Source organism: Chironomus tepperi, unplaced genomic scaffold, assembly GCF_022539635.2.
Source record: "Chironomus tepperi strain 1889 unplaced genomic scaffold, CSIRO-AGI_Ctep_v1 contig_441, whole genome shotgun sequence".
Lineage (NCBI taxonomy): Eukaryota > Metazoa > Arthropoda > Insecta > Diptera > Chironomidae > Chironomus > Chironomus tepperi.
In genome coordinates, this window is record NW_027226563.1 from 742,664 (window position 1) to 753,968 (window position 11,305).

Genomic DNA, 11,305 nt, shown 5'->3' on the forward strand with positions numbered 1-11,305 from the left:
TTAAAAAAAGGAGTTCAGTGTGATACAAAATTGTATCCTTTTTAAGCTATAAAATGCACCGGGTTCTGCCCACATGTATTAAAAAAAATTACTCAATTTTTATCCAAACAACAAGCTATGACAGAACTATAAATTAACTGGCACAATATGCGTTTAATTAAGTTTTTTGTTAATTTAATGTTCGGGTGCTTTAAATGTCCCATTGATGGGAAAACAACAAGAAGTGAATGAAAATGAGCTGGAAATTAAATAATAAAAATTTTCATAATTTGCTTATTTAAACATAATAATATGGAAGAAAGAGGTTTCACACATACTGTAAATAAAATGATTTAATTTCGTATAAAAATAATAAAAAAAGCAGCACTTAAGAAGTTGGAGAGAATGAATTAACGTAGAGGTTCAGAAGATTCAGTTTTGGAAGTATTTTGGGATATGAGTAGCGTTAGACGCATTTCCGTGACTTTCTGTGTTATTAGAAGATTAGTCTTGCCTATCTTGTGAATTGTTGAAGTGTGAGTTGGAGTGACTCGGTGGCGTAATGGTTTGGTACTTTGGTATCTAATTATGGCACCACCGATCCTGCGATCATAGGTTCGAGACTCGGCAGGAGATATTTCTTACGAATCATATGTACAAATCATGCTTGAAAGGCCTAGTCTTATAATCTGGGAGACACTGCGATTAGCAATCTGTTGTACTGGATTTGAATCACATGTAGTAGACACACGACTCACAACCTACCTTTGTAGACTATAAGCTGACAGCCTTGCTTTGTAGATCTGATCCATACTGTAAACTATAGGTCTACTGAGTGCAGAGGTCTGGCGCATTCTCACAGGCAATTAGTAAGCATGAATCACCCTAGCATAGCTCTGGATCTCAGTTATCTGAATAAGTAATGATATTCATATAATTAAGTATCTTGAACTATACAAGACCTGATCATTATCGATTTACCACCAAAACTTCAACCCACGAGTTCCTTACTCCAAAGGTTATAAATCACTCTATTAATTCTTAACGATTCCATATTCAACAAATCCAAACAAATCGTAAGACAAACTGATCATTAAAACACCTTCTGCCTTCCGGCAAAACTGCATTTTTATTAAAAATGTAGCAAATGGAAATGAAGCAGTGGTGAATTGTTTGTTAAAACGGCAATGTTCTTCATCATGTTGATTTATGTTCGGCTTTCAATACATATAGTGCATTAGAAAGCGAAAAAATACACACGGAAAGTAAAGTAAAGGAGGAGATTCCCAAATCAGGGGGATCAAGAGGTTCATTGAACTACTTCCAGCTTTTTTTTGTATTTTATTTTATTATTTTTGTTTAGATCATTAAAAAAAGTTATTTTTCTACTTCTTCATATTTTATAATCACCTTTTTATGGCACATGCTATAAACATCTATATTTTTTACGGTTATACATCCAGTATACTTCAAAATATGAATAATTGAAATAAATAAATAAATATATTTCGAGTATGGATCATAATGGTACTTCAACCGAAAAGAGAAGGAGAATATTCTTTTTTTGGTGAATTCAGTTCCTATTGTATTACAATTTGGAGTTGAATTGATCATAGAATTACACGATAAGTGCATTAAATGTAGCACAATAACTCATTATTTTCTGTATAATTCAGACTTTGTATTAATTTCAACTGTTACTTTATGTGAGAACAGGTTAAAGAACCTTTTTTGTAGCTTTTTAATTCTGGTCTACTGACATTCATCATAAAAAGTATCGACAGTATGAATGCACACAGAGAAATCAGATCGTTGCGAACTTTTTGTTGTGTTACTGTTGCGCAACAGTTGAAAATGCAAATTTCGCGGATGTTTGTAATTCTTCAAGCAAAACATTGAAACATTTTTCATGTCGAAATGGAAACGATAAGGAATTGTGGGATTTTATGCCATAAAACCTTGTTAATGGATGTTTTCTAATTTTTCTTTAGAGATGCAAATTGAGTCTTTCATTGTTTTTGGTGGAAATATTGCTTTGTAGTTGGAAGTAATAAATTTTAATGACTGCTTAATTTGTCACATGTTATGTTCTGGATTATGGGCAGTGTTGGACAACCTGTGTGCAGCGGTACATTAGTGAGAAATGCCATGAGCTGTATGTCATGTGTGGTTTCGATCAAGGCTTACAACCAAGGTGTGCTGGAGAAAATAATAGGTTGCTCACCACTGGATTAGGGCATAATATTAATTTTGATTGAAAGTCTTGAGTTTTATGTCTTAGTGACCATTGTTTAACAGCTACAGCTTACGAGAAACTATAACTCCATCTCTATCCCATTAGTCACAACTCTAACCATGTTATATATTCTTTGACGCATATATCTGCCCATGCATTACGTCACAGAATAGATAAATCTGTTTATAGATTTTAAAACCCATCAAATTGCCGACTTAACATTGAAATTTTTTTATTGTTAGTAAATAATATTTTGATATCATTTTTTTATAGCCATTAAACTCTTAGAAAATATCATTTATGGCTTTTAAATCTGTGCCTTAATTTCATCATTCACATGACTTCATTTTATGTCCAGATCAACATCCTTCACCTTCGTCTTTCTCTCTCATTTCATTCAGAAAATTTTGTATGAATTCATTTATCATGTCTGTTGGATCAACACATGCTTCTTTCTACTTCCATGTATCAATTTCAATTTCAATTACTTTTTTAGCTGAAAAGTAGAAACTAAGAAAATTAATTTACGTAAATTTTTCACGCACAATCAAATGAAATTAGACCGTAGGCATGAAATTTGTTGCTTTTTCTGCTTGTTTATTGATTTTAAATTTAACAAAAAAATATGAACACGTTGAAAGAACTGAGACGGTCAAGAATTTTAAAATAATCAATATTCTTAAATGAATTGATTGAGAATTTTTAATTGGAATTGGAACTTAGTATGTGACATGTGCAGTTTGTTGAGTGAAATATTCAAGAAATATGCAAAATATTGATGTTGTTTGAAATTTCATCGCTGAATTGCTGTTCATCCTTAAGACAATTTATATTAGATTCTCAACTAGGATTTGTCCGAAAATGGAGGCATGTAGCCTTGGACGAACTATAGGGAACATCCAAAAACTTCAGGTCTATGCATCTAAAATCTAGCTTATGTAGTCCCTCTGTTCTTGGACCACGAGAGACACAAATAAAGAACGTTCCGCCACCGAGACTTTAAGGTTCATTTAAACCTCTTTTATACACCAAATGAAGCAGTCTCTATTCAAAGTTCATATGGCTGTCTAATGGGTCGGCTTCCTTTCGATGCTAATGTGACGTAGCCTTCTTCATTGTATTACTCGTGTACTTGCAATGTTATTCATTCTTATGACAATTTTTGTTAGATTCTCAACTAAAGTTCGTCCAAAATACGCATGATTATGTAGTCATATAGTCATCACCTTTGGACGAACTATAAGAAACAGCCAATACCTTCAGGCTTGCGCATCGAAAATACTAGAAATTCTGACCTATCGTTCTTGGTCTAACCCTATTCTCAACTCTTAATCATCAACAATATTTTTTGTAGAAGTCAAAAGTTCAAGAATCTCAATTTTCAACATTATTATTGCATATAACGAACACAATTACCGCGAATCATCAAAAAAGATGGAACTATAGGCTCACTTAAATCATAGCCAAAGGCTATTTTACGAAATTTGAATTCTTTTCATCTGAAAATCATGGAAATATTCGAGAACAGCAAATGCTTCTGATGATCCACAAAAGAAGAAGGAGAATATACAGTGAGATGAGCTATAGAATAATAATAAAGTCAGTCATTGATATCATCGTATGAGAAAGAAACTGAATTTTTGTTATTTTATTGCATTGCCAAGTAGGCAAAATGCTTTTTGAACTCTTAAGTACAGCATTGTTCACGATATTATCTTAGATTTTCGTTTTATGATTCCGCTGCGTACAGAATTTATTCATTAATGCTGAATTGATGCTCTTAGCAAACAGTTGGTATTAAAATATGTGAATGAATTGTTGATTTTTTTGTTCTCATATGAAAACTCATTAAAGATGGATTAATATGCATTTACTGCATTTCTTGCTCGCCCATGCAATGTATGCCTGCCTTTCTTTCATTATCCGATCATATTCGATTATTATTATTATTAGTGATCAATGAAAACAATCTCATTTCTTACTTCTCTCATTTCATTTCATTTTCGTCATAATAAAATATATATCCGAGAATGATGATGAGGAGAAATTGAAATTGGAAAGAATTGGATGAAGAAAAGGGAAAGGCTTTTGATTTATTTTAATTAGTTGTTGAATAATAAAAGAGGAATAAGTTCATAAATCACAAAATATGTTGATATAAACTAGCTTGATGTTAGTCATTTTTGTAGAAATTTCTAATAGTCATCAGTTGAGGGATATGCTCAGGCTTAGCTTGGAAGGCACATGATGGAGATATGGCTCAAAATCCGACCACAAACAAGCGTGACTCTAGCTTCAGCTCAGATTAAATGACATTTTGAAATTCGGCCTTAAACCTTGCCTTAGACTAGAGTCGTGTTAGCTTTAATCTGGGAATTTAAAGGTCCATTTATGGACCTAGTTTGACTTCGATTCTTCATACCTGAATTGCATATAAGCTTGAAAAGACAACGTTATTGATTTAATCGAGTAGGTCCCCAAACTAGAGTCAAGTCGGTCTGATCTAAAGCCACATTTTTCGCCTTTTCTAAGCCGTGTGCCTTCAAGTTTCCAATTAATTCTCTGTTCGTCTCATGCTACATCCGAACTATTTATTATATGGCATTAGCCTAGCATATCTCTAATGGTTGGATAGTGCATTCTTTTATGGAATTTATTAATAAAATGTATATCAATCTAACACCCATCCCATTAAATATCAAAATCAAAGTTCAATTATCCCAAAGATATAGATGACTCTTTCCATTTACAACCTCCAATTATAGCCAATCTATAATTTTCCAAATATTTCTATGACATCCAGACAAATGACTGAAAATTATATAACAAAACCCTTCAATAAAGTGACAATGAAGAGAGCATCAAATGGAAATAGATGAACGAGAAAGAAGAATGTTAAATGGCAATGACTTTGCACTTCATACTAGTTTATAAGTTCCCTATTCTCTCTTGTTAACACAATTCATGAAATATTTTTTAAGCGGATTACAACGGAACCGAAAGAATTCTCACAAAAAAAGAACTGAAAGAACTTACAAATTTGACTTTTCAACATTAATATGTTGGAATTAGGTACAATTGGGAGAAAGAATTTAATTAAAATATTAATTTCTTTATCTAGCTACACATATACATGCATAATAAATATCTGTTTCTATTTAATATTATGTGGTTGAATTAATAATGATGAAGATATTAAGCTCAGCGAAACGAGACGAAAATGAAAAATGCATTTTTGTTGAGGAACAAGGAAAGAATTTTTAGTCCATTTTTGGAATTAGGGAGCTTGTTATTTCACTTTGATTGGCTGGATAGCTGGGTTTCTGGATAAACCGTGAGATCTCAGCAACCAGACATCGTTGATAGCTCTGGTTTGAAATATAAGCTCAGCTTTATCCAGTTACTGGCTTGTTACTTGATTTACTAGCTTAAAACCATAGCTATATGCTGTAAATAATAATGAATAATGATTTTCTGCTTTATTTTCAAAATTCCTTTAGAAATTTCTTCAACAACAATTTGAAATTTTCTTGACCGTTAATTTTCAAAAACTTTTGACCGTTATTTATCATGAAAATTTCGTTGTGGATCCTACTGATTGAATACTTTTTGTTGCTAATTACTGATCACTGTCCAAAAAAGCGCTTATATCCCTCAATCAATAACACGAGGACTTCCAACATTATTTTTATATCACACATAATTTTTCTACACATTCATGTTATGCCTGTATGTAAATGACCATTGGGCTTTTGTAAAAAATTAAGCAACCATAAAATCATAACAATTTTTTTTCCTTCCCTTTTTACCTCACGCCGTATGCTGCAACGTACTGGTTAATGAACATTTAATGTGACTTGTGCTCAATTTTTCAGACACCTGCGTTCCTTCTATTTCCTTTTTCTATCTTTCTATGCTTTTATGTTGCTCTTTGCAGTTGGAATTGTGCAGAGTCACAGTTGTTGAAATTACGATTGCACAATAATGAACAGAATTAAACTGAAAATGTTGGGAATTAATTCTTTTTTTGTTGTGTGTAGGAATATTGAGGGAATTTTTTGGATGTGGTGCGCAGTAAGGATTCTGGTGTGTACAAATTTACACATTTGTAGTTAAAATTAAGTACTGTGAACGTTGTGAATCCGGAAAAAATAAAGCATTTTGATGATAGTTTGTATGGGGTCTGAGCTGAGTGAGATTTGAGGTGTCGAGCCATATATAAGCGAATCTGCCAGTGCGAGAGGAAGGTTGCTGTGGCCGAGTGATTAGGCAGCAGTCCGGATGACTGCATCACTCTTTGATGAGTACGTGGGTTCGATTCTCACCAAAACCGATCACTCAATCTATTAGTATCAAAGACATGCCAAGGATTCAAGCTCGCTTGAAATCACAGGAGTTAGTCATAGAGCTCTAGCAACTGCAAAATCAGACAATCTGCTAAAATCTCGAAACTACACAGACTGATAATTTTAATTCTCTCTGTTCTTTCCGATGGTTCATGGCTCATTTACTTTCATTCCCGACTTTATTATATTTTCAGCTTATGAAAACTTTAGAATTTAATTCCATTTATGGTCCGTAATGTAATTATAGTAGCATACTTTATAGAGTCTCAATTCATCCATTTGCTAGAAATTGGATCATTTAAATTAACACCCGGCAATTTGACTAACTAACCTACAATAAGCATAGCCAAATATCGTTGAGGTCTTAATTTTCTCTTTAAAAATAATTTTTATGTCCATTTATGTACCGACGAACATGAAAATAAAAATTGACAAATTTTTACGACCGAGAGCTGTAATTAATTAAAAAAATGTGAGCGGCATTTTATGTATTTCTGCTCCCTATTCGGAATCATTACTGTTTGTCAACTCTTGTGTCATTTTCAAATTCATTGCATGATTTATTGAATGAATGTGAAGAATTTCATAAAAGAATTGCCATATTTCGTCATGATAATGACAAGTTGGAACCGTTATTGATATTCAAATTCGCGATTTTTTTGAGGTTAAGTGTGCCATTTAATTTAAGGTATAGGAAGCATTAATCGTTAACTATTTTGTAGGGTAATAGTTTCCTATCAAAAATAATTGATAATTTTATCCTATCAAGTTTCATAGCTTCCTATATGAGCAGCGTCTTTTGCCATATCCACTCTGAATGCCAATTTTTTAAACGACTTCTCTTGTTAAGCTTTATTATGTCAAATTGTAAAATTTATGAGATGAATAAATTTGACTAATTTTAACCAATTTTTTTATTGTTATTTGCAGCTAATTGTGCGCCTGCGGAAACAGATAATGATGAGTCAGAATATCTACAAGATGGCGAAGAAATCTATGATGACAACTATGATGAAAAGGATGATGATAAGGACAAAAAAATAGCATCAACTACAGAAACTAATGAAATCTACAAAACGGATAACTATACAGAGACAATTGATGCTGGAAAGAATGTAAGGCTGGAATGTAAAGGAGAATTTGATGAGAGTGCTATATTCTTATGGTATAATGGCACAAGAATCATCTCACAAGGTCAAGCATTCCAAATAACAGACAAAAGAATTAGATTGTCTAAGAAAGACGGCTCATTGACAATTGAAGGTGTTAATTCCTATGATAATGCTATGTACAAATGTCGAGCATTCCAAAAAGGTGAACGATTTGAGACAAATGTACAACTTATTGTGAACGGTCCACCAAAGACGATTATGATTGGACATAACCGTGATAATACATTCGTTAGTGGAAAGGAATTGATCTACAAGGCAGGCGAAAAAGATCTTAGATTTAAATGTACTGTACCAAATACACATCCTGAAGCTAAAATTACATGGATTCACAATGGAAATGCAATCCAAGAGTCAAAAGATCGTGACATTAAGTTCGTTGAGGAAAGCATCCTTGAAATTCGCGTTTTACATGCTAGACATTCTGGAGAGTATGAATGTGAAGCTACCAATGAATATGGATCTGCTAAGGCTAAGTTCAGCATTGATGTTCAATGTAAGTTTGATGGAATTACTGTCTAGTATGTCATTTACCTAATTTCGTTTCTATTTTCAGTTGCACCATTCTTCAGACCTCACCACAACTTCTTCAACGCTGATATTGGAAATGACGTCGAAATCTTCTGTACATACAAAGCATCACCAGCAGCTACTTCAGTCAAATGGTACAAAAATGGAAATCAAATCCACGAAAATGACAAATATGTAGTCAAAGCTGATGAGAAGGACCATCATGATAGAACAAAGTTGTTGATTAAAGATGTCGAGCAGAATGACTTAGGAGTATATTATTGTGAAATTCAGGTATGATGTCATAATACCAAAATAATGTCCATGACATAATCTTATTCATTTTTTTTATGTCCATTCAGAATTCATTGGGTACGAAGAAAGAAAATATCACATTGGATTTAGTCCCAGCACCACCCAAATTCGAGGCATTTAAATACATTAATAACTATTTATATACTGATTGGATTGTAAAGAGTCACCAAGAGCTTCAGAGCATGATCATTCTATACCGTAACAATGAGGTAAGTCGACCTGATCTGCAGTTGTCAGTTTTAATGGCTTAATTGTTAACATTATTGTTTACTTTTCAACAGAATGGATGGAGTCAAGCTGAAGCCAAAATTACAAACCAAAATCCATTGAAAGCCGGTGAATTTAAGTGAGTATTGTTATGAATGAATTTTTAATTATGACCATAAACATCATGACATGACATGCGTCCAATTCAATTAAAATTTAAATAACCAAATCATTTGATCAGTGTCTGCCTTTACTCATTTTTCTATTAATTACATTCATTTATGATGTTTCACAGTCGAGTGACTGATTTTTCATTGTGAAAATTTCTTCAATTGTTTGCGAGAAATTTCGTCTCTTTTATCATTAATTGATTGATCATTAATGAAAGAAATACAAATGTTTGTTACGGTTGATGACTTAATATTATGTCTTATTTTCAATAGTAATGAATCGATTTTTGTTGTAATATAAGGATGTACTCTTCCTTATCGAGTCACTAAAGCGCATTTTGGTTCTATTTACCTACCCCTTTACCTACCACCTGTTTTGGACCTATTTTACCTGAAAACGTAAGTTCTCCGGTCTACCAACCAAGATAGAGTAGGTTCCAAATCACCATACAATAAATTTATGCATTTCATCATTTAACGGATTGTTAGAATTCAAACTTTTCAACTGGTTTGATCAATTCTAACTTATTAACGGTTTTGACGAATTCAAATCTTTTAACGGTTTCATTTCTTCAAACAAATTCAAATTTTGTTAAAGAAACGCTGTTAAAACCAGAGTTGGCAGGACTCCAATGTGGAGTCCGGACTTTCGGAGTCCGGACTCCGAATGTCCGGACTCCAAAAAAAAAAGTGGAGTCCGGACTCCAAAAGTCCGGACACCCGTGGAGTCCGGACTCCAATGGAGTCCGGACATTTGGAGTCCGGACTCCGAAAGTCCGGACTCCGGGAGTCCGTGGAGTCCCATACAAAATTTTTTTTTTTCTTTTTCGGTTACACTGTGTAACAGTGGTGAATTTTTTGAAATTTTTTTCGGTTACACTGCGTAACCCGATTTAAAAAAATTATTTTTTTGACATTGTTACACAGTGTAATTGAAAAAAAATGTCAAAAAATTCACTTTTTCAACTCGGGTTACGCAGTGTAACCGAAAAAAATGCCAAAAAATTCACTTTTTCAACTCGGGTTACGCAGTGTAACCGAAAAAAATGTCAAAAAATTCACTTTTTCAACTCGGGTTACGCAGTGTAACCCAAAAAAATGTCAAAAAATTCACTTTTTCAACTCGGGTTACGCAGTGTAACCGAAAAAAATTTCAAAAAATTCACCAATGTTACACAGTGTAACCGAAAAAGAAAAAAAAAAATTTTGTATGGGACTCCACGGACTCCCGGAGTCCCGAAGTCCGGACTTTCGGAGTCCGGACTCCCAATGTCCTGCCAACTCTGGTTAAAACATTGTCAATTCAACATTGTGTTTATGCTTTGTTTTAAGACTTTTAAATTCTGAACTGAGCTATTAAAACAAACCAGAGTTCACTAGAACGAACGAAAGACAGGCAAAGTGACTTATTAAGCTTACAAGTCTAGAAAATGCTCTAAAAAATTATTGGAAAATATTATGTAAATTTTAAGAGTGCTGTAAATATTTTTAGATACAGAATGACTAAACTGTTTGCATTTGAGTTTGTGGACATTTATCAGTTTAGTCTACACCCAAAAAACAAACAAAACATCATCCGTTGACTCTAATAAAAATTCAATTTAATTAATAGAAATATCAACCCCTTTCATTAATTGTTTAATGTTTTTATGCAGTCACAGTTGCTTCATTATTAACTTTCTGCCCTCAATGCTCAATAGCATGACTAGAAAAATTATTAATTTGTCTGCGATTCTTTCTATTTTTTACATATTCTAGAGTACAAGGGTCATTGTCACTTGAAGCTGGTGAGTGGACAATCATGGGTCGTGCAAAGAACAGTTATGGATGGTCAGACGATGCATTTGCACAACAAACAACCATTAAAGTTCCCAAAGGTGAGTTTAATTAATTAAAATTTGTGTTAATTATTCTTTTAAATTCCAAATATTAATCCCCGAGATGAAATTTTTTTTGTGCCTTTTTGTTTTTCCCTCGTTTATGGAACTGAAAGTCCTTTGAAAAATAATAAAATCAATTTTGTGTTTTTTTATTTTTTTTCTTGGTTTGAACTTTTTGACTGTCCCCCAATTTGAGAAAAATTTATTTTCAAAACTGAATATTGCGAATTTTTTTAATTAATTATTGTGTCCCAAATTTTTTGTCAAATTTCTTTTATCTGAACACAATTTTTACATTCGTAGCTTATATCGATCCGCCTCAAATAAGTACAACACTAGGTAAATTTGATTGGTGGTTGTAATAGTGTCTTGAATTTTTTTGCGATTTTCTTTATCTTTTCTTCTCTTATCTATTTCTCTAATTTTCATTCTTGTGGTGAAATCTGTCAGGTTTAAGTATGGGAAATTAGAGTATCGAGACTTGGTTTCTCTT

General features: G+C 32.9%; 1 protein-coding gene across 2 annotated transcripts in view; it reads left to right on the forward strand.

The window, feature by feature from the left end:
* LOC139097900 (limbic system-associated membrane protein) overlaps nt 1-11,305 on the forward strand; it is a 70,302-nt gene that overhangs the window by 54,379 nt on the left and 4,618 nt on the right. The window contains exons 2-7 of one of the 2 annotated variants that reach the window (XM_070649861.1): nt 7,492-8,226; nt 8,287-8,534; nt 8,603-8,764; nt 8,837-8,901; nt 10,691-10,809; nt 11,116-11,151. In XM_070649861.1, the coding sequence (XP_070505962.1) occupies nt 7,492-8,226; nt 8,287-8,534; nt 8,603-8,764; nt 8,837-8,901; nt 10,691-10,809; nt 11,116-11,151 (1,365 nt within the window). The remainder of the gene's footprint in view (nt 1-7,491; nt 8,227-8,286; nt 8,535-8,602; nt 8,765-8,836; nt 8,902-10,690; nt 10,810-11,115; nt 11,152-11,305) is intronic. The other variant, XM_070649862.1, reaches the window with a different exon arrangement.